The sequence below is a fragment of the Heterodontus francisci genome, chromosome 43 (genome assembly GCF_036365525.1).
Source record: "Heterodontus francisci isolate sHetFra1 chromosome 43, sHetFra1.hap1, whole genome shotgun sequence".
Classification (NCBI taxonomy): Eukaryota; Metazoa; Chordata; class Chondrichthyes; order Heterodontiformes; family Heterodontidae; genus Heterodontus; species Heterodontus francisci.
The window spans coordinates 7,650,099-7,677,858 of NC_090413.1; the positions used below are offsets into that span (position 1 = coordinate 7,650,099).

General features: G+C 43.5%; 1 protein-coding gene across 11 annotated transcripts in view; it reads right to left on the reverse strand.

The window, feature by feature from the left end:
• LOC137355582 (EVI5-like protein) overlaps positions 1-27,760 on the reverse strand; it is a 335,643-nt gene that overhangs the window by 91,940 nt on the left and 215,943 nt on the right. For all 11 annotated transcript variants that reach the window (XR_010970940.1, XM_068020857.1, XM_068020856.1 and 8 more), the window contains one exon: positions 13,412-13,540. Coding sequence is in view for 10 of the 11 variants with exons in the window: in XM_068020857.1 (XP_067876958.1) it covers positions 13,412-13,540 (129 nt within the window). In the remaining variant the exon portion in view is untranslated. The remainder of the gene's footprint in view (positions 1-13,411; positions 13,541-27,760) is intronic.

The following is a 27,760-nucleotide window of genomic DNA, read 5'->3' on the forward strand; positions in this document are numbered from 1 at the left end:
TGAGAGGTTAAAATGAACCTTTGTTGAGTGGAAGGATGAACTGGTATGCGAATCCCCTTGATGATTTAATTGAATTGGACAGATGCTGCAGCTATGAACCCTGGAACACCGCATTCAGTAATCAACACTCATTATTGAATCCATTCTGTAAATTGAATTATTCGTTGGTAGTCAATAAGGTCAAGGACTTGGCCTACAGCTGTCTCATTTTAAAAAAAGACAACAGCCCCTCACAGCAACCAGCTCCTTATATTCCCCAAACAGTCCACGATGTTTTATGCTTTAAGAGTGTGGCCGTGGCCTCATCACAGACTGCTTTTTTGTTTCATTAAAGGATTACAGCTGTAATGCTATATAAAGCGCTTTGAGAAGGTAAATCCCACTCTAGGAAAGTTCTTGAAGGGTTCACTAGAGGCAGCAGTGCTGCTAGAAGCTAATGGCCAAACCAGCAACAGGTGTTGCTGATTGCAATGGTGACAGGAAGCTGAGGAAACTGCATCCATTCAGCTGTCTCTGGAAGGAACCTGTCTAGTGCTGTAAATTCACTGAGTATTGTCTCAAATATACAGAGACACTGCAGGTGGTTTCTAGCATATACCACAACTGACACTTCTATGCTGGTAAGAGGTCCTTCTATTCTTAATGTCTAGGGAAGTGTATTTCCATCAAAAGCCATAAGTACAAGCACATACACGAGGAACAGAAATTTTAGTGAAAGCATTTCAGACATTCCTTCTGACTAGAGAGAGAAATTTAAGCCACGTTATTTCATATCTCTGTACCAATGTACAACATAGAGCTGACCTTAGAAGTTTGTAGAGGCTTAGATCTCTTTAATGTCAAATTGGACAAATACCTTTAAGAAAAGCACAATCAGTAACAGATCAACAACATGAATTTATATAGTGCCTTTAACTTAGGAAAACATTCCAAGGTGCTTCACAGGAATGTTATCAGACAAAAATTAAAACCAATATTAGGAAATAAGGGTCTGAGTCGGAGAAATGCAGAGCTATTAGCTCACATGTAGCCTGGCTATCATGTTTGGCAGCTAACCTAGCCTTTTATTTTGAAACCACTGCTCCCTGTGGACATCCAAGTAATTCCCATCAACTGCTGGAGTCAGTTCGAGGGCATTTATCACCGATTGTGAATTTCTGGCTCCAGGTTAGAAGGGCCATCATGAAATGACTGGCTTTCTTTCACGGTTCTCAAACATGATTTTGGTCAGGAGTGTGGCAGGCATGTGCTAGATGCAAGACATATGTGCAATTACATCAGTGGAGTTTCACTGCTGTAAGAGGGTAATGTTGGGCTGGGGAATTCCTGAGACAGAATTTGGGATGAAGCTTGGAAAAGTTCTTCTTGGAGATGGAACATTACGTTTTTCATTGGTTCCTTGAAAACCATGTTTTCCTTCCGATAGGCAGATATATAGATAGAGGGTTATACCCAAAACTTTGACTTGTCATTTCTCTTTACCAATGTTGACTGATCTCTGCTCTTCAATAAAAAAATTACACAACAATGTTCCAGCATGTGAGGTGAGGTATCTTGCGGTGAATGGAGTGAGGTGGATTTTTTCCTCACTCTAGGCCTCCAATTAATTAGTTTTGTGCCACAAATTACTGGAAATGCTAAAACTCCTCACTAGTCCAGGATCTTCCTAGAACGCAAAGATAACCTCCGGCTTCTTTTCTCTACTGAAAACCATGTCCTTAAACCCTCTTCCCTCCACCCTCACCTCCAGAAATAAGTGTGAGGAGCTCATGGACTTCTGTGTCACTAAGATTGAGACCATCTAATCAGCTGAACCAGACTGTTCGCAACCTTGGTATCATATTTCACCAGGATGAGCTTCCAACCACGTATTTGTGCCATCACTAAAACCATCTTTTTTCACCTCTAACATCACCTGAGCCTCAGCTCATCTGCTACTGAAGCCCTCATCTATGCCTTTTCTACCTCTAGAATTAACTATTCCAACACAGTCCTGGTCAGCCTCCCACATTCTATCCTCTATAAACTTGAGGTCTATGAAAACTCTGCTGCCAGTGTCCATACCCGCACCAAGTCTCGTTCACCCATCACCCATCACCCATGTGCTCGCTGACCTACACTGGCATCTGGCCAAGCAATGCCATGATTTTAAAATTCTCATCCTTGTTTTCAAAGAGGTCTCACCCCTCCCTATCTCTAACCTCCTGCAGCCTCACAACCCTCCCGAGATATCTGCGCTCCTCTGACCTTGGCCTCTTGACCACCCCAAATTTGAATATCTCCACCATTGGTAACCATGCCTTCAGCTGCCTAGGCCCGAGCTCTGGAGCTCTTTCCCTAAACACCTCTGCCTCTCTTTCCTCCTTTTAGACACTCCTTAAAACCTACCTCTGACCAAGTTACCTCACGTGGCTTGGTGTCAAATTTTGCTTTGCAACGTTCCTGTAAAGCACCTCGAACATTATGTTAAAGGCACTATATCAATACAAATTGCTGTTGTTGATTTTCTTCCTCTTATAGTTTAACTTGCATCCTGGTATCATGCAAGGCCAATCATCATTAATTTCCTACTAGTTTCAAAGTGGGAGGCCATTGGAAGCATACATCATCCCAGGGTCTTTATGCTGTGATATAGCAGCTCTAACTTTCTGTGGCCAGTTTAATTTACAGTTACAAAGCAAATGCAGTAACCTCTTGACACTCAGGGGGAGGTTCATGACGAGCTACTGTTATTACGCATCTGATGGAGGAGCGGAACAAATTATTCAGCAATCTGACAATTTGCTACTCAGTGCATCTCCTCCTCGCCACAGATTGCTGATTTTTTGTTTTACACATTAATAATGGTGTGCTGATTAAACTGTTATTTTCCTAGCATACCTCACATAGCACAGCTACACAAATCTCCAGATCAGCACATTTACTGCCCATCCTGTACAAATTAATGTCTCAAAATACCTCTGCAACACTAATTAATGTGGCTAAAGACTATATTTAAATATATTCAAGTCTTTTATTTAGGTTAAGGGAAGGTGCAAGAGAGGAGCAAGTCTTCTTTGTAAGGCCCAGTGAAGCCCTCCTGCCCCTCAAGAAACCCTGAAATGTCATTTTAAAACTTACCTTCTGAGCCTCCTCTTTTCCTGAGATTGGAAAATTGAACACATCACTTCACTATTTAACAAAGTCGAAAGGGGAAAACCAGAGAATTTTAGACCAATTAGCCTACCACTGTTGTCAGGAAATTACTCGAGTCGATAATTAAGGATAGAGTGACTGAATACCTTGAAAGTTTTTAGCTAATCAGAGAGTCAGCAGGGATTTGTAAAGGGTAGGTCATGCCTGATGAACCTGATTGAATTTTTTTTGAAGTAACTAAAGTAATGGATAGCAGAATTATTTGAAGTAACTGAAATCATGGACAAGGGAATGATTATAGATGTTACTTATATGAATTTCCAAAGGGCATTTGAAGTCCCTCGTAAGGGACTGTTAGCTAAAGCTTGAAGCTCATGGAATTGAAGGCAAACTATTGACCTAGATCATGGGATAGAAAGCCACACACCTATGCTTGCCGATAACAAAGATAGGCAGCATTGGAACCATAAAATTACAAAGATATTAACAGATTAAGTGAGTGGGCAAAACTGTGGCAAATGAATTTCAATGTAGACAAATGTGAAGTAATCTATTTTGGACCTCAACAGGATACTTCCTAAATGGTGAAAAACTAGAAACAGTGGAGGTCCAGAGATTTGGGGGTCCAGGTACACAGATCATTAAAGTGTCATCAACAGTTGCAAAGAAATAACAAAGGCTGATGGAATGTTTGCCTTTATATCCAGAGGACTAAAATACAAGGGGGTAGAAGTCATGCTTCAGCTCTACAAAGCCCCGGTTAGACCACACGGGAAGTACTATGAGCAGTCTTGTGCACCACACCCTAGAGAGTACAGCAGAGGTTTACCAGAATGGTACCTGGACTCCCAGGGTAATATTACAAGGAGATTTTACATAAACTAGGGTTGTATTCCTGAAATTTGGAAAGTTAAGGGACAATTTGATCGAAATTTCCAAGGTATTAAAGGGGTCAGACAGAAAAACTATTTCGACTGTTTGGGGAGTCTAGTCTATGTAGAGCCAGATCTTTCAGGAGTGAAACTAGGAAATACATCTACATGTGAAGGGTGGTAGAAGTTTGGAACACTCTTCCACAAATGGCTGTTGATGCTGGACCAATTGTTAATTTTAAAACTGAGTGATAGATTTTTGTTAAACAAAGGTATTAAGGGATATGGGGGCAAAGGCAGATTTATGGAGTTAGGTCACAGATCAGCCATGATCTCAATGAATGGCAGAACAGGCTAGTGCTGCTAAATAACCCATTCCTGCTCCTATGTTCCAGGATTTGGCCCCAGCTTTGGCTCAGGATCCAGCTCCAGGACTTGCCTGATGGGGGAGCCAACACTGCCCACCTCACTTACTCAGGCATCAGGTTGATACTGGAGTTCTTATCCTGATGGCAGCACATAAGGTTACTGGTAGAGTTACTGGGGATATTCAGATTTCCATCAACTGAATTTAATGTTTCCCAATTTCGTAATAAGTGAGGAGGTAAATTACGCCAGCCAGGCAGCAAACGCACGAGCAAGGGAGAGAAAATCAGTCAAGAGCATAAGGATTTAGACATTCAGTTACACAAATCACAAAGCTGGTGGGCACGTACAGAAAGCCATCAAAAAGACTAATGAAATGTTGATCTTCTAGGTTGGGATACCAAGTGGAACATGCTATGCTTCGGTTGTACAGAGCCTTGGTCAGACCCCATCTGGAGGGCAGCATTAAGTTTTGACCACCGCAGGAAGGATATGTTAGCCTCAGAGGGAGTGCAGTTTCACCAGAATATACTGAGGCTAAAAGGGTTAAAATTTACATAGACTTTGTTTGCATTCCTTGGAGTTTAGAGGTGTACCTCAATCCCATTTTGATCCATATATCCCTTGATACCTTTACTCAAGAGGGGAGATTGCTCTAGGGGAGGGGCACAACCTTAAAACTACAGCAAGGCTGTCCAAAAATGAAAGCTGGAACCACTTCTTCACTCAAAAAGAGTAGAGGAAATCTGAACACTGCCCTCCAAAAGACCGAATGCTGAGGTTCAATTGATAATTTTCAAGATTGAGATGGATAAAGTTTTTGCTGGATAAGGGTGATCAGTCATGTTTGAATTAAATGGCAGAGAGATGCTAAACGGCCTTCTTCTGATCTCAGGTTTTAATGAGAAGAGCAATAAGGTAGGATAAGGTCAAAGGGGAGGAAGGAGAGACATAGGGTGGTGGGTCGAGAAGGCGAGGTTTGGACAGGTAGGAGGGGAGAGAGATTGGATGAGGACGGGAGGAAAGGGAAAAAGACAGACAGAAAAAACAGGAGACATTGGCAGACAAGGTTTCAGGCTTTGGTGGCAATGAGCAGGAAGGAAGCAGCAGAAACAACTGAACAGATGGAATCTATCTTGCTCGTGAAGAAATACATAATTTTGTGGCACTTCTTAGAGGCGAGCGTGGACAGAGCACAGAGGTTTAAGGTGGCGTTTGGCAGTAACTGTTGCTGGGGTTGTCATCTTTCAATTACCAATCAATGAAGGCTGCAGACCCCTCACACATAGCAAAAGTACTGGGGGAGGGGAGGACACAATGGAGAAATTAATTTTTGAAAGGTTTCAGTTAGAGGACAGATCCAACAGTACTGTCCAATGCTCCCTCTAAATTTTTTCTTTTTTTTTTTTGGAGTGCACCAGCAATTTATTTAAGTGCTCACACACGCAGTAATTTAAAGGGGTTAAGATGTGCATGGCCAGTGTGGGGGCTTTCGGGTTGCTGTACGGCTTAGAGGGATCATTGCTACTGTCCCTATCACGAAGTTCATGAGATATATTTAGATTTATCAATGTCTCAGTATCAGAAACAGGCCTCAGAGCCTAAAACCGGCTCACAAAATAATCTGCATCACAAGTGTAGATGCAGAAAGAAACTATAGCTGTACAACCTCATGTTCACAGGTGCGATGCTCGTGAAAGAGGTGTTTTTAACACAACACACACTGTTCTGTGATTGCAATCAGATAATCTAATGCTGGAAGCCCAGCACTGGTAGAACAAGCAGTTTCTACACAACAACTCCCACGAATCACTACATTTAGACGTTGTGGCAGGAAAAAAATCTCAAGTGTCACCCATACCACCATTTCCTGGTGCTTTTTACCAGAAATCATGTGTGAACACAGCCAATATTAACCCTCATTCGCCCTTCCTATTAACACTCATTACTCCAAGGCTCCAAAACTGGCTCAACTATTTTAAATCTGGTACCGCAGTCGGGAGTACATACATAGAATGGCTGAAGAGAGATTTCAAGTTTAAAAATACTGTGTTTCCTCGACCAACTGTGTGCTTTTATCAACGCACACAATAACTACTTATATCTTGTTTAATCTAGGTATTAGGGGTATGATAGTTATAATACTGGGCTAGCAATCCAGAGGCCTGGACAAAGAATCTGGAGACCAGTTCAAATTTCACCATGGCAACTGGGAAACTTAAACTCAGCTAATTAATTAAGGCACAGTGGCGCAGTGGTTAGCACCGCAGCCTCACAGCTCCAGCGACCCGGGTTCGATTCTGGGTACTGCCTGTGCGGAGTTTGCAAGTTCTCCCTGTGACCGCGTGGGTTTTCGCCGGGTGCTCCGGTTTCCTCCCACAGCCAAAGACTTGCAGGTTGATAGGTAAATTGGCCATTATAAATTGCCCCGAGTAGAGGTAGGTGGTAGGGGAATTGAGGGAAGGTGGGGATGTGGTAGGAATATGGGATTAATGTGGGATTAGTATAAACGGGTGGTTGATGGTCAGTACAGAGTCGGTGGGCCGAAGGGCCTGTTTCAGTGCTGTATCTCTAAATAAATAAATACAAAATCTGGGATAAGACGCTAGTATCAATTAGGATGACCATGAAACTAATTGATTTGATTCACTACAAGTGACACCAAGAAATGGCTGAGTACATTGGATACAGCAAAGGCTATGAGCCCTGACAACATCCTGGCTGTGGTGCTGAAGTTGTGTGCTCGAGAACTAGCCATGCCCTTAGTCAATTGTTCCAGGTACAGCTCCAACACTGGCATCTACCCAAAAAAGTGGAAATTTGCCCAGGTATGTCCTGACCACAAAAAAGCAGTATAAATCCAATCCAGCCAATTACTACCTCATCAGTCTACTGGCAATCATCAGCAAAGTGATGGAAGGTATCATTGACAGTGCCATTAAGGGTCATTTACTGACCAATAACCTGCTCACCAATGCTCAGTTTGGGTTCTGCCAGGGTCACTCGTCTCCAGGCCTCATTACTGCCTTGGTCCAAACATGGACAAACGAGCTGAATTCCAGAGTTGAGCTAAGAGTGACTACCCTTGATATCAAGGCAGTATTCAACAGATTGCAGCATCAAGGAGCCCTAGTAAAGTTGAAGTCAATGGGCAATAAATGATGGCCTTGCCAGAGATACTCACATCCTGTAAATGAACTTAAAACTCTCATTCCCATTTGCCGTGGGACACCAGTATCCACTGTTGTAAAAAAGGTGAGGTGTGCGAGCAAGGCGGTTTGAGGTCACATTGCCCTTACTTAAGTTTTAAGGTACTTGTGGATAAGGATAAGAGTAGTCCTCAGGTGAAGGTGCTAAATTGGGGGAAGGCTAATTATAACAATATTAGGCAGGAACTGAAGAATTTAGATTGGGGGCGGCTGTTTGAGGGTAAATCAACATCTGACATGTGGGAGTCTTTCAAACGTCAGTTGATTAGAATCCAGGACCAACATGTTCCTGTGAGGAAGAAGAAGTTTGGCAAGTTTCGGGAACCTTGGATAACGCGGGATATTGTGAGCCTAGTCAAAAAGAAAAAGGAAGCATTCATAAGGGCTGGAAGGCTAGGAACAGACGAATCCCTTGAGGAATATAAAGACAGTAGGAAGGAACTTAAGCAAGGAGTCAGGAGGGCTAAAAGGAGTCATGAAAAGTCATTGGCAAACAAGATTAAGGAAAATCCCAAGGCTTTTTATACGTATATAAAGAGCAAGAGGGTAACTAGGGAAAGGGTTGGCCCACTCAAGGACAGAGAAAGGAATCTATGTGTGGAGCCAGAGGAAATGGGCGAGGTACTAAATGAGTACTTTGCATCAGTATTCACCAAAGAGAAGGACTTGGTGGATGATGAGCATGGGGAAGGGAGTGTAGATAGTCTCAGTCATCTCATCATCAAAAAGGTGGTGTTGTTGGGTGTCTTGCAAAGCATTAAGGTAGATAAGTCCCCAGGGCCTGATGGGATCTACCCCAGAATACTACGAGAGGCAAGGGAAGAAATTGCTGGGGCCTTGACAGAAATCTTTGTATCCTCATTGGCTACAGGTGAGGTCCCAGAGGACTGGAGAATAGCCAAATGTTGTTCCTTTGTTTAAGAAGGGTAGCAAGGATAGTCCAAGAAATTATAGGCTGGTGAGCCTTACGTCAATGGTAGGGAAATTATTAGAGAGGATTCTTCGGGACAGGATTTACTCCCATTTGGAAACAAATGAACTTATTAGCGAGAGGCTGCATGGTTTTGTGAAGGGGAGGTCGTGTCTCACTAATTTGATTGAGTTTTTGAGGAAGTGATGAAGATGATTGATGAAGGAAGGGCGGTGGATGTTATCTATATGGACTTCAATAAAGCCTTTGACAAGGTCCCTCATGGCAGACTGGTACAAAAGGTGAAGTCACACGGGATCAGAGGTGAGCTGGCAAGATGGATACAGAACTGGCTCGGTCATAGAAGATAGAGGGTAGCAGTGGAAGGGTGCTTTTCTGAATGGAGGGATGTGACTAGTGGTGTTCCGCAGGGATCAGTGCTGAGACCTTTGCTGTTTGTAGTATATATAAATGATTTGGAGGAAAATGTAGCTGGTCTGATTAGTAAGTTTGCAGACGACACAAAGGTTGGTGGAGTTGCGGATAGTGATGGGGATTGTCAGAGGATACAGCAGGATATAGATCGGTTGGAGACCTGGGCGGAGAAATGGCAGATGGAGTTTAATCCGGATAAATGTGAGGTAATGCATTTTGGAAGGTCTAATACAGGTGGGAGGTATACAGTAAATGGCAGAACCCTTAGGAGTATTGACAGGCAGAGAGATCTGGGCGTACAGGTCCACAGGTCACTGAAAGTGGCAACGCAGGTGGATAAGGTAGTCAAGAAGGCATTTGGCATGCTTGCCCTCATCGGTCGGGGCATAGAGTATAAAAATTGGCAAGTCATGCTGCAGCTGTACAGAACCTTAAATGGCCACACTTAGAATATTGTGTGCAATTCTGGTCACCACACTACCAGAAGGACGTGGAGGCCTTTGGAGAGGGTACAGAGGAGGTTTACCAGGATGTTGCCTGGTCTGGAGGGCATTAGCTATGAGGAGAGGTTGGATAAACACGGATTGTTTTCACTAGAACGATGGAGGCGGAGGGGCGACATGATTGAGGTTTACAAAGTTATGAGCAGCATGGACAGAGTGGATAGTCAGAAGCTTTTTCCCCAGGGTGTAAGAGTCAGTTACTGGGGGACATAGGTTTAAGGTGAGAGGGGCAAAGTTTAGAGGGGATGTGCGAGGCAGGTTCTTTACACAGAGGGTGATGAGTGCCTGGAACTTGCTGCTGGGGGAGGTGGTGGAAGCAGGTACGATAGCGACGTTTGAGAGGCATCTTGACAAATACACGAATAGGATGGGAATAGAGTGATACGGTCCCCGGAAGTGCAGGTGGTTTTAGTTTAGGCAGGCATCAAGATCGGCGCAGGCTTGGAGGGCCGAATGACCTGTTCCTGTGCTGTACTGTTTTGTTCTTTGTACTTTACTTTTACCTCTTCTCTCGCCCAACATGGAGATGGGGGGGATTTGTGGGTTAATATCCAGGCTACGGTGTTTGCATTGCAGGGGTACTGTAAAATCACCTGTCCCAGGTGGTAGAAAACGCTAGTTAGGCCACAGCTGAAGTACTGTGTACAGTTCTGGGCACCACACTATAGGAAGGATGTGATTGCACTGGAGAGGATGCAGAGGAGATTCACCAGGATGTTGCCTGGGCTGGAGCATTTCATCTATGAAGAGAGACTAAAAAGGCTAGGGTTGTTTCCTTAGAGCAGAGTAGGCTGAGGGGGGACATGATTGAGGTATACAAAATTATGAGGGGCATTGATGGGAAGAAACTTTTCCCCTTAGCGGAGGAGTCAAGAACCAGGGGGCATAGATTTAAGCTAAGGGGCAGGAGGCTTAGAGGGGATTTGAGGAAAAAAATTTTCATCCAGGTGGTGATTGGAATCTGGAACGCACTGTCTGAAGAGATGGTGGAGGCAGGAACCCTCACAACATTTAAGAAAGATCTAGATGAGCACTTGAAACACCATAGCATACAAGGCTACGGGCCAAGTGCTGGAAAATGGGATTAGAATAGACAGGTGCTTGATGACTGGCACAGACACGATGGGCCGAAGGGCCTGTTGCTGTGCTGTATAACTCTATGACTCTATTGACAGGTATTGTAAAATCCTGCGTCCCCATCGCTGAGCTTAGTGAAAGTCACTGTCTCCATCACATCGTAATGTAAAACCCAGAATTATCATAAAATATGCCATAACCAATCACCTGATCGTCAAAAGGGCATCTAAACTTCAACCTGTAGAAAGAGTTGACATTGTTCTACTGTATGTTCTCTATGAGTTCAGGCTTTTTAAATGAATTAGTATGAGCTGTCGGAAACATTACTCAGTTGCTTCATTGCTTAATCTCACTGTAATCCAGTGCAACATCTCACTTCTGAATTAAACCATACAGAACAGAATTTCGATTGTAGCAGACAGTTCCTCCCCCACTCTCTCAAGCTGCTCTCCTCATCCGGCACCAGTGAGCTTGAAAGCAGCCCTCCCTCCACAGGCCCACCAGTGACCTTGGCTCTTCCTCTTTTATCAATGGCTGAAGCCTCCAGCCCTCTTGGGCTCACTGAAGCATCACCATTAAACCTTGTGTGTGTCAGCTATCTTACCCTTCAAACTCTCAAAACATCTCCCACAGGCCATGCTTTCAATAGGTTTCCTTAACTCTTCATCGCTCTCCTCTCTGAAGCAGATGTTTGCTGTGGTGAAGGGAATCTGTAGTTCCACATTTAGTTATTAGTGAAGTGTCAGGGCTTGGTGCCTTCACTTTCCTTAGTCCAATGACCAACATAAATCAGTCCTGGTTCTTTCTGCTAATTGCTATCTAGTGAGCCAGCTCTAATAGTCGCCCTTGTTCAAACAGCCCTCCCTGTGGGTCTCACGAGGAATGAACATTTGTAGCAGAAGTTGCCAGCATTGGCGGAATTATTCTCCACAATGAACCAGTACCTTCAGGAGGAGTGGTAAGGTGGTGAAACAAAGAGGCCTTGAAAATCTTATTCTCTCTTTGCATGTGTTGAAAACTACTGTGCAAAATAGGCAGGGACAGTCCATCAGTAGGAGGAAAAACTGATGCTTTCGAAAAGTGGGAAGACAGTCAAGGAATAAGTATTCACTCAATGGAAAGACACTGCAGGGTCTGCATCAGAAAGACCTCAGGGTTCACATCTATAAGTCCTTGCAAGTGAGAGAGCAAGTAGATAAACCCATAAAGAGGTCAACAGCATTTTGGGTTTTGCAATTAGGGACCAGAGAGTACTAAAGGGAAGTAATAATGAAGAATTTCTATACAGCATTGGTTAAACCAACTGAAAGGACATTAAGTCAATCGAGAGCATACAGTGTAGATTGACCAGACAGGGAAAATTATAATCGGGAGCGATTTGAGATACTGGGACTATTTCAACTGGAGCAGAGATGGCTAAGAGGAGAGCTAATTATAGTTTTTAAAGTTATGGTTTTGGCAATGAATTGGGATTGGTAGTTTAAAATCATTACTAAGCTGATGGAGAGAGGGGAGGAGAAATTCCTTACACAGAGGGCTGTCAGTGTATGGAATGCTTTGTCACAGGATGTGGTTGAGGCAGAGACTCTTAAGACTAAATATTTGAAGCAGAAAATACAGAGCAACGAGGAGAGCGCAAGGCAGTGGAATTACTTATGAACTGCTTCAGCAACCTAACATGATGGGCTAAATGGCTGCTTTCTGTATTGGAGAGGGTCAGTCTGTCAGATAGTAAAGTTGTTGGGGGAGGGGGGTGTCTATGCGTGGGTAACCATGGCATTTCACCTTCATATTTCATTGGTCAGTTAGGAACAGTTGAAGCATCAACGTGCTTTCCAGCAAAGTGACAGAACATTTTGATTTTTTTTTTTGTAAGGCTACCGTGGTATTTTAATATGCTTCATGTGATGATAGCCAAATATCTAACCATGTTTCCAAAGCAGCACCACTCCTTGCTAATGCAGGAAACTGACTGCAAAATTAATCCTCTCAATGATTTTTTATTCAACTCATCCCAGGTACTTTCCATACTCTCTTTTCCTGACTGAAGTGTTGCACAGTTCCAAAAGCTCCTCACATGCAGATTCAAACAGGTGGCAGCGAGTCACCTATTCAACTGCAGCAGCAGTCTGGCTTTTTAAAAAAATCATTCTTGACTTGTGTGGCAAGGCCAGCGCTTATTGCCCATGGGAAAGGGATGTTGAGCCGCTGCTTTAAACCACTGCAAGTGTAGCGGTTTGGTACAACTAAGTGGCTTGCTAGGCCATTTCAGCCACATTGCTGTGGGTCTGGAGTCACATATAGGCCAGATCGGGTAAGAGCAGAGGATTTCCTTCCCTGAAAGGAATCAGTGAACCAGATGGGTTTTTATGACAATCCAGTAATTTCATAATCATCAGTACTGAGACTAACTTTTTAATTCCAGATTTATTTAATTAACTGAACTCAAATTCCTCTGTCCCGTGGTGCGATTTGAATTCATATCTCCCCATTATTAGTCCAAGCCTCTAGATTGCTAATCCAGTAACATAACCACTTTGTTACTGTAACCATGTGAGTTCTCCTTAAGCAATAGATGATGGTGAGTTATACAGCACACAGAGAAAATATTCAACATGCAGCTTCTACATACCCTCCTGCCACATACACAGGGGCATGTGGCATACTCCCTACCAATTAGACAGACAGGCAAGTGCTCATCCCGCTCACTATACACCTCTGCCACACTTCAAGTTTTCCGATTACATTCAAACGTGTGCCTCATGCAAATATTTTGCCTTATTCTGTTCTTTTACATTTCGATTTAAGACTGAACAAACAGATTGATAAAACACTTTCTCACACTATCCTGAGCACTTGCAAACTTCCCAGTTGCACCCTGCAGCTGCAGCCTTGTGTTCTCACCTTTTCCATTTCCAGGACCTTATCTTGCATGTCTTTGAGTGCAGTCAGCGTTTCAGCCTCTCTCAATCGAGACTGTTCCAACTCCATCTTCAGCTGCATGACAATTTCTTCTTTATGACGGTGATCACACTGTCGGATGTAAAAAAAAGAGGATTTCAAAAGTGACCAGAACAGCTGTCGTAATATGATTCACCTTGCACTCTGTATTCACACCCATCCCAATAAAAAACAGCAACACTCACTACGAACAAAGCATCACATTGGATCCCCAGCCCCTTTTCTTCAGCACTTGTATCACTAATTGAGGAATAGAAATTTCTCCACTCACTAACAGTAGCTTCAACTTTCAGAACTGCCAAACTGAAATTTCATTTGATGTCTTCCTGGCAGATAAAATGTATCCACTGTTTCTATTAATAAGCTGTACCCTAGTAGAGACAGCTGAATTGGGAAGAAAAGGAGATAAAGAATGAAGACAGACAGACTTGCATTTATACAGCACCTTTCACAACCTCAGGGCATTGCAAAGTGTTTTAGAGCCAATTAAGAACTTGTAATGACTGTTGTAATCAAAGTGGACAGGGGCTATATATTTTGGTTGGCTTGCAATAAGAATGGGCACTCCAGCTACACAGGGGTGAACTTGAAAATGATCTATAAAGTGATGCATACTGGCTTTCAACCATCCCATTTGGACCAGGGCAGGGTGGTCTTGAGCGAATTTGAATTCAGTTGAACTGCAACTGCGTAAGCAGCATGCGATAGACAGAGCAAAGCGATCCCATAACCAACAGATCAGTTCCAAGCTCTGCAGTCCTGCCACATCCATCTGTGAATGGCGATGGACAATTAACTGGAGGAGATGGCTCCACAAATATCCCCATTCTCAATTATGGGGGAGCTGAGCACTTCAGTGTGAAAGATAAGGCTGAAGCATTTCCAACAATCTTCAGCCAGAAGTGCCGGGTTGATGATCCATCTTGGCCTCCTCCTGAAGTCCCCAGCATTACAGATGCCAGACTTCAGCCAATTCGATTCACTCCGCGTGATATCAAGAAACGATATCAAGAAACCTAGCGCAAAGGATGATGATTGCGGTTGTTGGAAGTCAATCATCTGAGCTCTGGGACATCACTGCAGGATTTCCTCAGGGTAGTGTCCTAGGCCCAAATATCTTCAGCTGCTTCATCAATGACCTTCCTTCAATCATAAGGTCAGAAGTGGGATGTTCGCTGATGATTGCACAATGCTCAACATCATTCGTGACCCCTCAGATACTGAAGCAGTCCGTTCAGAAATGCAGCAAAACCTGGACAATATCCAGGCTTGGGCTGATAAGTGGCAAGTAATATTCACACCACACTAGTGCCAGGCAATGACCACCTCCAACAAGAGAGAATCTAACCATCTCCCCTTGACATTCAATGGCATACCATCACTGAATTCCCCCATTATCAACACCCTAAGGGCTACCATTGACCAGAAACTTAACTAGAGTAGACAAATACCATGGCTGCAAGAGGTCAGAGGCGAGGAATCCTGCATCGAGTAACTCACCTCCTGACTCCCCAAAGCCTGTCCACCATCTACAAGGCACAAGTCAGGAGTGTGATGGAACACTCTCCACTTGCCTGGATGGGTGCAGCTCCAACAACACTCAAGAAGCTCCACGCCATCCAGGACAAAGCAGCCACTTGATTGGCACCCCATCTACAAACATTCACTCCCTCCACCACCGAGGCAAAGTCGCAGCAGTGCGTACCATTTACAAGATGCACTGCGGCAACGCACCAAGGCTCCTTAGACAGCACCTTCCAAACCCACGACCTCTACCAACTAGAAGGAAAAGGGCAGCAAATACATGGGAACACCACCACCTGCAAGTTCACCTCCAAATCACACACCATCCTGATTTGGAACTCTATCACCGTTCCTTCACTGTCACTGGGTCAAAACCCTGGAACTCCCTTCCTAACAGCACTGTGGGTGTATCTACCTCACGTGGACTGCAGCGGTTCAAGAAGGCAGCTCACCACCACCTTCTCAAGGGCAATTGGGGATGAGCAATAAAAGCCAGCGACACCCACATCCCATGAATGAATTTAAAAAAAGGTGGTTATTTCTGATGTCCTCCAAGCCTAAACTCAATCTGAGTACTTCATTTTGGAGATGCGGAGATAATAGTGCCTGAAAGGCACATTGCGCTTTCTCCGGCTAGAGAATCAATGGCGTCACTGAATTCCGATTTTGTTGGCTGTTCGTCCAGCTCATCCATGACTGGCAGAGACTAGGCTGCATTGAGGGTGGTATCAGTGACAACATTTTATCAGAGGAATGTATGATGGCATTGAGAGCGCTTTTGGACCGACCATCAAGAAGATCGCCCCCCTCAAGTCTAAATCGGGGAAACGATCACTGACCAACGCAAGCAAATGGACCACTGGGTGGAGCACCATCTAGAACTGTATTCACCAGACTACCCAGGCGAAAAGGGTTAAAATATAAGGACAGGTTGAATTAACTTGCCTTGTATTCTTCTAAAGATTCTGGGTGATCTAATTGAGGACTATAAAATAACAGGGTTCAATAGAGTCAAGAGAGAAAAACTACTTTTTTTGGGTAGGAGTAGAAAACATAACCTTTAAATTTGGGGCAAGGCCGCTCAGGAGTGAAATCAGGAAGTACTTTATTTTCTACACAGAAGGCAGCGGAAATCCAGAACTCTCCCCAAAAGGCTGTGGAAGCTGAGGAATAATTTTCATGACTGAAAGCAATAGATTTTTGTTGGATAAGGATCAAAAGTTGGGGTGGGGAGGGGGTGGAGAGAGGGTTGAAATGCAATTGTGGTACAGATCAATCACGATCTAATAGAATGGTGGAGCAGACTGAAGGACCTGAATGGCTGAGTCCTGGTTCTACGGATGTAAATTACTGTTGTGGTTCTGTCAGTTTTCAGTTCAGGTTGGGCAGAGGAAGCGGATGAGAAGTTTAAATACTTAAATTAAGGTCTGTGAAGGGACTGGTGTTTTAATTCTATTATAGAGCATGCCACTACAGTACATTGTTTTTCAAGTACATTACACACTAGCTTTCCCATTCAGGCTGCCTTTGTCCTATCCATCTTCAGCAAACTTGTGTTTTTTTTAAAATGCAGACTGCCATCTTGGAGGTACAGAGTGGCCGTCAAGTAGTCAATCAGTGGGTTTGGCATTCTTTCTTAAGGGGGTCCTACTTTTTTTTTGGGGGGGGGGGGAGAAAGAGGGGGAGAAGTTCCCTTCTTTGAGTGTAGTGAAAAGGATAGAAGGGGGAGGTTTGGTCTAGTTCATAACTGTAACCCCTGACCCATGGTAACTTCTTCCACTGCTTTTACTTTCTTCATATATGGGGTGCCCAAAACTGCATCCAGTTGGAGCTCTAGGTCTTATGAAGTTAAACATGATTGACCAAAAAATGACAGCTCCAACTTCTTTCAGGCTCTCAGCAGACCCTTTCATTCAATCAAAAACAGCATTTCAAAACCAGATGTACTGTCCCAGACTATTGTTTTCCCCCAGATTACAGGCTTGAAGAAGCACCAGGGCACATTGTGTGTTTGGTTCAGTTATGTATAGGACAGGTTGTCAGTTGCTCAAATAAAACAAGCCTCAATATTTAGAAGAAAATGAAATGACTGGAACTGGTCATCAATCATATTTAAGAATATAGTTCATAAAGTTGATTTAAGTGTGCCTCAGTGTCAAGTTGAAAGGATCAACAATCTTCATGCCATGTATCTGCACACCAAGATCTTTCTACTCCATTTACAATCTCACCATTTAAGCTATACTTTGTTTCCCTATTTTTGCTTCCAATATTTATCAGTTGACATACATTAACTTCAGACTCCACCTATCAGCCCCTATCGTCACTCACCGACAGTAACTAAATCCATCTTACTTTCTCTCCTGGTCACAACTTTGGTTACAATTTGGTGTCATCAGCAAATTTTAATATTGCTCTCCTAATCCCTAAACCCAGATGGTTACCATGCAATCTACATAAATCAGATTGAAATAGTCTTAGTTGTGACTTCCACTAAACCAGGTTGACTTGTCTGGTTTAATAAACATTCACTGCCTGTGGCCTTCCTTACAAATCTGTATGAATTCTCTTTGGTTTTAACATTTAAACTCGATCCAAAAATCCTTTCCGTAAAATGATACATGATTGGGTCAATAGAATGCCTTTTTACTGCATTTTGTTGTTCCCCAGAAGGACCCTTAGTCTCTAAAAAATTAATTTATATCCTGCCTCGCCCTACACTGCCTCCCTACTCACGACACCAATAGCATTTCAAGAATCTGGGGAATGCTACAGTCCTTCCTTTAAGGTTTCTTCTTAGCTCAATAGTTACTTTTTCTGGACTGTGCCTGCTTACTGCATTAGTTGCAATGTGAATCACGACAGGTCCTTCTCCACGCCCGCACAGCTACAAAGACCAGGGCCAAAATTTTCATGCTCCCTTTTACCAAAATAGCTATTCCACTTTTTAAGGCTTGTAAATTGCAGTAATAATCCATAAGATAACTTTTTTGGGGGAGGGGGAGGTTCTCATAGAAACAAAGATTTTGTGGTGGACTGCAAAAAACTATTTGTTCCCCAACTCTACAACAGAATCACAGAACCATTAGTGCAGAAGGAGGCCCATCGTGTCCACACCGGCTCTCTGAAAGAGCAATTCCCTCGGTTTCATTCCCCTGCCTTCTCCCCATAACCCTGCATATTCTTCCTTTTAATATAAATGTCTAATTCCCTTTTGAATGCTTCAATTGAACCTGCCTCCACCATGTCTCAGGCAGCATTCCAGACCTTAACCACACGCTGTGTGAAAAAGATTTTCCTCATACCATTTTTGCTTCTCTTACCAAATACTTTAAATCTGTGCCCACCCGTTCTTGATCTTACACGGTTTGGAACAGTTTCGCTCCATCTAATCTGTCCAGACCCCTCTGGACATTTGATGATGATGGTTTTGAATACCATTATCAAATCACCTCTCAGCCTTCTCTTCTCCAAGGAAAACAGTCCTAACTTCATCACTTAAATTCCTCATCCCTGGAACCATTCTCGCAAATCTTTTCTGTACTCTCTCCAATGCCCTCACAACTTGCCTAAAGTGCGGGGCCCAGAGTTGAACGCAATACTCCAGCTGATGCCGAACTAGTGTCTGATACTCTATGCCCCTAATAATAAAGCCCAGGACTCTCTATGCTTTATTGACTGCTCTCTCAACCTGTCCTGCCACCTTCAATGACTTATGCATATATACACCCAGACACCCCCTTTAGAATTGCACCCTTTATTCTATATTGTCTCTCCATGTTCTTCCTACCAAAATGAATCACTTCTCTGCATTCAACTCCACCTGCCCATTCCACCAACTTGTCTATGTCCTTTTGAAGTTCTACCCTATCCTCCTCACAGTTCACAATGCTTCCAAGTTTCATATCATCTGCAAACTTTGAAATTGTGCCCTGTACACAAAGGTATAAGTCATTAATATTTAACAGGAAAAGCAAGGGTCCCAACACTGATCCCTGGGGAACTCCACTATAAACCTTCCTCCAGCCTGAAAAACATCCATTAACCACTACTCTTTGTTTCCTGTCATTCAGTCAATTTCGTATCCACATTGCTATCATCCCTTTTATTCCATGAGCTACAAGTTTGCTCAGGTCTGTTGTGTGGCACTGTATCAAATGCCTTTTGAAAGTCCATGTACAGCACATCAGCAGCATTACCCTCATCAACTCTGTTACCTCCTCAAAAAACTCCAGCAAGTTAAACATGATTTTCCCTTAAGAAATCCATGCTGGTTTTCCTTAATTCACTCGCATTTGTCCATGTGACTATTAATTTTGTCCCAAATTATTTTTTCCAGATGTTTTCCCACCACCAAAGGTAAACTGACTGTTTTGTAATTGCTGGGCTTATCTTTACACCCTTTTTTGAACAAGGGTGTAACGTTTGCAATTCTCCAGTCCTCTGGCATAACCCCCGAGTCTAAGGAAGACTGAAACATTATGGCCAGTGCCTCTGCGATTTCTACCCTCACTTCCTTCTGTATCCTTGGATGCGTCGCATCTGGTCCTGGTCCTTAGACACCCTATCTGATACTTCCTCTATCAATTTTAAACCCCTCAAGTGTCTGACTTGCCTCCTCTTTCAACATTTCCTGGGTTGCATTTTCTTCCTTGGTAAAGACAGATGCAAAGTATTCATGTAATACCTCAGCTATGCCTTCTGCCTCCATGTGTAAATCCCCTTTCTGGTCCATAATCGGCCCCACTCCTCCTTTTACCACCCTTTTACTATTTATATGCCTATAGGAAACTTTGGGATTTCCTTTAGTGCTAGTTGCCGGTCTCTCTTCATGCTCTCTCTTTGCTTCTCTTATTTGCTTTTTCACTTCCCCTCTGGACCTTCTATATTCAACTATAGGTGGCCTGCTCCCACAATGGAAAGGTGACAGTGCGTGCAGGGTTTGCAGCCTTCTCAGTCTTCTGCATAGTACCATGAAGCCCAAGTTGAGTTTTTTTTAGGTTCTTCATTACTGCATAGGTCCAAGTGATTCTTGGTTGGTCTTGAGGTTTATGCCAATTTGGAGCAAGCGTTAACTGCGACGCCTGTAAGGCGATATGTCCAAACTGATGCAATGTTTGGAGACTGATAGTCTACATACCACGAGTTGCACTGTGCACCTTCTGATTGTTGTATTCCTGACACAGTTGTAGCAGCAAACACCGAGTATTCATTGATGGGGCCAGTAGTCAAAGTCTTGACTGGCCACAGGTTATAGGAGCCCATGTACCTGCTTCATGCCATTGGATATCAAGACAATTGTATAATCTGAGTTTGGATGCTAGTTGGATTCTGGACTTCCAATGTTTTTATCACGAGATCACTTAACACTTCCGCCAATCGGTATTCACAGACACATCTCAGAGGCACCAAGCTGTGCATCAGGTTCCCAATGTAGTTGAACCATGGGAGTTATTAATGTAGTTCTCAAACACTGAAACTTAAAACATTTACCTAACAAGTACACAATGGGTGAAGGCTGACTACTTTCTGAACAAAGAGCAATTGCCACAGAAGCTGAAAACTTGGAAAGAAACATAAAACACAGGAGACACTCAGCATTTGGTGAGAAAACAGAAGTCAGTTGACATTTTCTTGACTATTTCCTTTGTGCAGTTTGCTGTGGCACCTCGGTGCCAGCACAGCTGGCCATGATGCCGACTTCAGTGAGTAGGAAGCATGCACCCAGTGGGAATAAAATTCACTTGTACCTGGCACTGCATGGAACTCCTGTAAACTGAATGAATTATAAGTCCAACACAATAGGGAGCCAATATCACAGCATAGCAGGACAAGCTGCACGAGTGATAGAGGAGCTGGTTGATGCCCATTATGGCATAGGCAGATACAGCAGTAGTAATATAAGACTACAAAAAATAGGAGTAGGAAAAAGCCAAACGGCCCCTCAACCCTGCTCCGCCATTCAATAAGATCATGGCCGATCTGATTGTAGCCTCAACTCCACTTTCCTGCCTGTTCCCCATAACCCTGGACTCTCCTATAGTTCAAAAATCTGTTCATCTCGGCCTTGAATATATTCATTGACTCAGTCCTGCAGCTCCTTGGAGAAGAGAATTTCAGATTCACAATCCTCGAAGAAGAAATTCCTCCTCATCTCTATCTTTCTGAAACTAGTTCTAGATTCCTTGATGAGGGGAAACATCCTCTCAGCATCTAATCATCACGCCCTCGCAGAAATGTTTCAATAAGATTATCTCTCAATAGCAAGCCCCCCTTCTTGCCTTTTCTACCATAATTTTACAAGTAATAAACGGCTGTCAGTACAAAACAACTTGCAGTGTGTCCATACAGGTGGTTTCAATAAATATCAAACTGCATTAATCACACATCGAGTAAATTTCAGAGAAATTGAATATTTGAGAGCAACTACAATGTGTCAGTTACACGTCTCGATGGCAAAGTCCAATATCAGCAAAGCCTGCCTCTGCACCTCCATCAGCTAATCCCCAGCAGTTCCACAGCACTCCTCACCTACAGGAAAAGCTCTCCAATCACTTTACATTGAGATATGGCTGCTGAGCAGGAGGAACTTGGGGAGGGACATGCTACCTGTTCAGTTTACAGGAGTTGGACTGAATATCTGAAAGCATGAAGGAGAGGGAAAGAAGATGGAGACAAAGCAGTGTTTCTAAAAGATGAGGGTGATAGGAAAGTGAAACAAATCATGGCAGGACATGATGTTTTGAATGAGTTGACATTTGTGGAGGATTAGACTGTCGGGCCTCAAGGTAAAATGCATGGACTAAGGTGGTTGTGGGGTGGGAAGTAGGCAGAGGCAGGTACGGTCGCACAGCTAGAAAGAAAGTGGGCAGCGTAACTGAATTGACGTTGCAAAGATGACCTTGGGCTTCAGCAGTAGAGAGCGTTCCATACCTTCCAAATTAGGCACAGAAGTTGATAGGATTCACATCCTGAGGTTGACAGGGCTGGCAGTAACCAGAAGAATCAAAGAATTATAGAATCATAGAAAGTTACAGAGAAGGAGGCAGCTATCAGACCTGTCATGTCTGTTCTGGCCTTGAAAGAGCAGGCACGTCACAGATTTGTATATATGGATATCAAGGTCTCTCTCATTAAGGGGAGACAGTGGTAATGTCACTGGACTAGGCCCTGGTTCTGGGGACATGGGTTTGAATCCCATGGTGAAATTTGAATTCAATTAATAAATCTGGAATTAAAAGCTAGTTTAATGGTGACCATGAAACCGTCGTCAATTACTGTAAAAATCCATCTGGTTCACTAATGTTCTTTAGGGAAGGAAATCTGCCATCCTTATCTGGTCTGGCCTACATGTGACTCCAGACCCACAGCAATGCAGCTGACTGTCCTCTGAAATGGCCTAGCAAGCCACTCAGTTCAAGGCAATTAGGGATGGGCAATGAATGCTGGCCTTGCCAGGGACGTCCACATCCCATGAATGAATTAAAAAAAACTACTTTTCAAAATCCTGATATTTATAGTATACGGTCTTTCCATATTAGTTCTTCCAAAGTGCATCACTTCACACATCTCCACATTGAACTCCATCTGCCATGCTGCTGCCCACTTCATCATCCTATGTCATCCTGACGTCTACAACTATCTTCATTACTATCTACTACTTTATCAAGTTTCATATCATCTGCAAGCTTTATAATGCTGCTCACTAGACTCAAGTCTAGTTCGTTCATTTAATTTAAAATAATAGACCCAGAACTGAACCTTGGGGAACACCACTGCAAACTTTTCCGTCTGAAAAGCTGCTTCCTGTCAACAAGCCGATTTTGTATCCATAGTGCTATTTTTCCTCCATTCCAGGGGCTTCGACCTTCTTTAAAAGCCTGTATGACAGTTTATCTAATACTTTCTGATACCCATATACACAATATTTACCAGACTACCTTGATCAACCTATACTGTTACCTCAAAGAGCTCAAATTAGTCAGACACAATTTATGTTTAAAAATCTATGCTGGCTGTCTTTAATTAACCCATGTCTTTCCAATTGAAAGCCCTGATAATGGATGCAATAACTTCCCCACCACCAAGTATAGACTGACTGGCCTGTAGTTTTCTGATTTAACCCTCTCTTCTTTCTTGAATACTGGGTATAACATTAGCAACCTTGCAGTCCTGCGACACTACTCCTGAATGCAATAAGGATTGAAAGATTGGGCCCAATGCCTCTGCTACTTCTACGTCTGCTTCTTTCAGCAACATAGGATGGATTCCAACAGGACCAGGTGACTTACCAACTTTCAGTAATACTAATCTTTTTCATACATCTGCAGCAGTTTGAGCTCCAGTTTTCAGCACTTGAGCAGTAGTTGGCGTTACTGTGGCGCATTTGTGAGGCCGAGAGCTACACGGATAACACGTTTATTGATGTGGTAACCCCGCAGCTTAAGAGTATGCAGGGAGAGAGGGAATGGGTGACCACCAAGCAATCAAAGAGGAACAGGCAGGTCGTACAAGAGTCCACTGAATGCGTCTCACTCTCCAACAGGTATTCAGCTCTGAATACTGATGAGAGTGATGGGTCATCTGGGGGGTGCGGCCACAGCATCACGGGTGGCTCAGCTGCACAGTGGGGTATAAGGAAGACTGGAAGAGCCATAGTGATAGATGATTGGATAGTTAGGGGAGCAGAGAGGTATTTCTGCAGGCACAAACATGATCCCAGGATGGTGCGTTGCTTCCCTGATGCCAACGTCAAGGATGTCACTGAGCGACTGCAGAGCATCCTGAGTGGAGAGGGTGAACAGCCAGCAGTCGTGGTCCACATTGGAACCAACAACATAGGTAGGAAGAGAGATGTGGTCCTGCAGAAAGAGTTTACTGAGCTAGGTAAGAAATTAGCAAGCAGGACATCAAAAGCAGTAATCGCTGGATTACTTCCAGTGCCACAGGCAAGTGAGTACAGGAATAGGAGAATAAGACAGATGAATGCGTGGCTGGAAAGTTGGTGCAGGAGGGAGGGCTTTAGATACTTGGGACATTGGGTTCAGCCCTGGGGGAGATGGGACCTGTGCAGGTCACACGGGTTGCACCTAAACAAAGCCGGGACTGAGTTCCACGTGGGACGTTTTGCTAGTGCTGTTGGGGAGGGTTTAAACTAGTTTGTCAGGGGATGGCAACCCGAAGGTAAATTCAGTTGGGACAAAATCAGAAATGAAATGGAAAGCAGAAAATTAGTGAATGAGTCTGGAAAGCAGAAGAAACAAAGGTTAGAAAAAAGAAAAAAAAAGTTTGACAGTGCTCAAGGTATCTACTTCAATGCAAGGAGTATAGCAAATAAAGCAGAGGGCAAAGATAGACATATGGCATCATAGCGATTACAGATACATGGCTTGAGGGGGGCAGGGATGGCAGCTCAATGTTCCTGGTTACAAGGTTTTCAGGTGCAAGAGGGCGATAAAAAAAAGGAGGGGATGCCAATTTTGGTTAAAGAAATAATTATAGCTGTGAGGAGGAATATGTTGGTAGGTTCATCAAATGAGGCCATATGGATTGAGCCAAGGAACAAAAATGGGGCAGTCACACTGCTGGGAGTGTACTATAGACTCCCGAACAGTCAGAGGGAGATAGAATAAATAAATATGTAGGCAAATCTGAGAATTGCAAAAACAATACAGCAGTAATAGGGGATTTTAACTACAATATTAAGTGGGATAGTTTTAGTGTGAAAGGAATTGAGGGAGCAGAATTCTCGAGGTGCATTCAGGAGAACTTTTTTGTCCAGTATGTAGCAAGTCCAACGAGAGAGGGTGAAGTTAGTTTTAGGAAATGAAGCTGGGCAGGTGGAAGGAGTGGCAGTGGGAGAGCATTTTGGTGGTAGTGATCATAATTCAGTTAGTTTTAACATATTTATGGAAAAGGACAAGGATAGACAGGAGTTAGAGTTCTCAATTGGGGCAAGGCCAATTTTACTAAGTTGAGGAGTGATTTAGTGAAAGTGGACTGGAAATAGCCACTTGAAGGTAAATCCGTGTGAGAGCAGTGGGAGGCAAAGGGGAGACTCAAGGGGTGGTGAGTAAACATGTTGCCATAAAGAAAAAGGGTAAGACGGCCAAACCTAGAGCCCCATGGGTGTCAAGGAGCTTACAGCGCAAGATAAGGCAGACACCGAGAACTCAATACTACAGAAAGCAGAGAGAAGTATAGAAAGTGGAGGGGTGAAATCGAAAAGGAAATTAGGAAAACAAAGAGAAAGCAAGAAAGAATATTGGCAACCAAAATCAAGGTGAACCCAAAGAAGTTTTGTCAATACATTAAGGGTAAGAGGATAACTAAGGAAACAGTAGGGTCCATAAATGACCAAAAAGGTAACCTGCATGTAGGGGCGGAAGATGTTGATATGGTTCTTAATGAATACTTTGCATTTGTCTTCACAACAAACAGGGGGATGATGCAGATATTGTAATTAAGGAGGAGTATGAAGTATTGGATGTGATAAACATAGGGAGAGAGGAAGTATTAAGGGGATTAGCATCCTTGAAAGTGGATAAATCACCAGGGCTGGATGAAATGTACCCCAGGCTCCAAAGAGGAAATAGCAGATGCTCTGACCATCATCTTCCAATTCTCACTGGATACAGGTGTGGAGCAGGAGGATTGGAGGTCTGCTAACGTTGTAACTTTGTTCAAAAAAGGAACAAGGGATAGACTGAATAACTACAGGCCAGTCAGTCTAACCTCAGTATTACTGGAATCAATTCTGAGAGACAGGAAGAACTGTCGCTTAGAAGGGCACGGTTTAATTCAGGATAGTCAGTATGGATTTGTTCAGGGAATCCTTCACCTGCACCATGCAGGGTGAACATTTCCCCAGTGGGCATGGCACTAATCCCAAGGTGGGAGAGAGAGCTGCTAAATGCCTATCTCCACATTCCCACCTGTAGTTGACTGCCAAAGCCACTTTGTTCCACACATGAAGGGACTATTGAGGGGATGCTCATCAATTTCCTCCTCTCCCCATGGGATGGCATAGGGCCTGCGCTTGACAAAGCCCCATAAAAAATGGCACTGAAGCTGGAAACTCTACTCTTATTTCAGGACTGGGTGGGCACCTCCTGACCAATAAGTTCCCTGACAGGCAGCATTTATCTTTTGAAAAAGGTTCCAAGATAAAATTGTCATGGCAAATTTTTTTTTTTTTTTAAAGTAGCCCATAAATGGTCTAATCCCATTTTTGGCAGCAGGAATAGGAAAAAATCACTGTCCATTAGCAAATCAGCAGAAGGGGCAAAAAAACAAATAAACTATTCAAATCAGAAACTTAACAGCTGTAAGGTTTACAATGACTACAGGACAAAAATTCATCAAGCAGTCGAGAGGTTGACAATTTTAAAGCTGCACGACAGGCAGCTCGATATTTCTGAGTTTCAGCTGCAAAAAGATTTTTTTTTTTTAAATCTCACCCACTCCACCCAATCTGAGTAAAAGGTTAGTGTTATAATGGCCGACAACCACAAGCTCTGCTGTGAAATTGACTAACTTTTGCACAGCTCCTTTTTATCTGATAAACTGCCTTGTACCAAAGGTTTTACCCAGCTGGTTCTCAAGCCAGGAAGGAGGCCTTATTCACATCAGCACAGGGTTTGCCTGCAAAACAAAGTGCTGGCTGGTAATGCAGCAAATTAAACTTGTGCTTCACATTTGTACAGAGTGTGGTATGGAGCAGCAAATGTATGGGCAGAAAGACAGCAGAAAATCATTGGACTCAGTCCAGGTAGGATGTTAGACAAACACCAACCCCTCCAGCTTCTCTCCCAACCCCCAACACACCCCCAAGAACACCAGTGCCAGACACCTCCATCTCAAGTGCCAGGTTTATCGATTTCCTCTTCCGTTTCACTCTTCTTACCAGAAATGCCTACTGACCATGTCTCAATCACAGTAGTACCTGCAACTCAGTTACATTATCTATATTAGGTCAAATTTCAGTATAGTAGGGCATCTAACAGCTTTAGTTAAACTTGAAATAAAAACAAGAAATGCTGGAAATACTCAGCAGGTCTGGCAGCATCTGAGAAGAGAGTAGCAGAGTTAATGTTTCAGGTCAGTGTGGTAAGTTGCTGAGTGTGCAAGCTGATAGTGGTGTGGCAGGGGAAACCAGGCATCTGGTACCTAAGTGAACAGGACAACCTACTGTGCATCGCCTTAAACAATCAGATTGAACGATTGTGAAAGAAACACAAGAACTGATGAGGAAGTATACATTAGAGTGGGTGAATTCAAATGCCAATCAGGCTGAATGGGAGTTTGGAGTTAGAGAACAAGGGAGGATGGGCAGAATGGAAACGTGAAGGAGAGAAAGAAGAAGCAAGCTGCAGCATTTTGCATGAGTTGCAACTTGAAGAATTCAAGCTGGAGGTGGTGTTTTGAATGAGCTGTAACTTGCATTAAGGAGAGGCTTAAAGAACAGTCTCAAACTGTGAGCTGAAGTCCAGTGGCAAAAGCACAGAGTCTGATTAGAACACTAGAATTGTTACTGGTCAACAAGCAGGTGATAAAGAGCAATAAAAACGGCAAGTGGGATTTTAGGTTCACAGTGATTCCTGACAACGCACCAGCCCGCTGACATCTTAGTGGCGCATGCATGGGATGATGTCATTTCGCAGCACCAACGTCATCGCATTTCTGCGCCAAGTCCATCTTCGCGCATGCGCGATAAAGCCTCATCGGGTATCTAGCCCCCCACCACCACCCCCCACTTGGCTGGAGGAA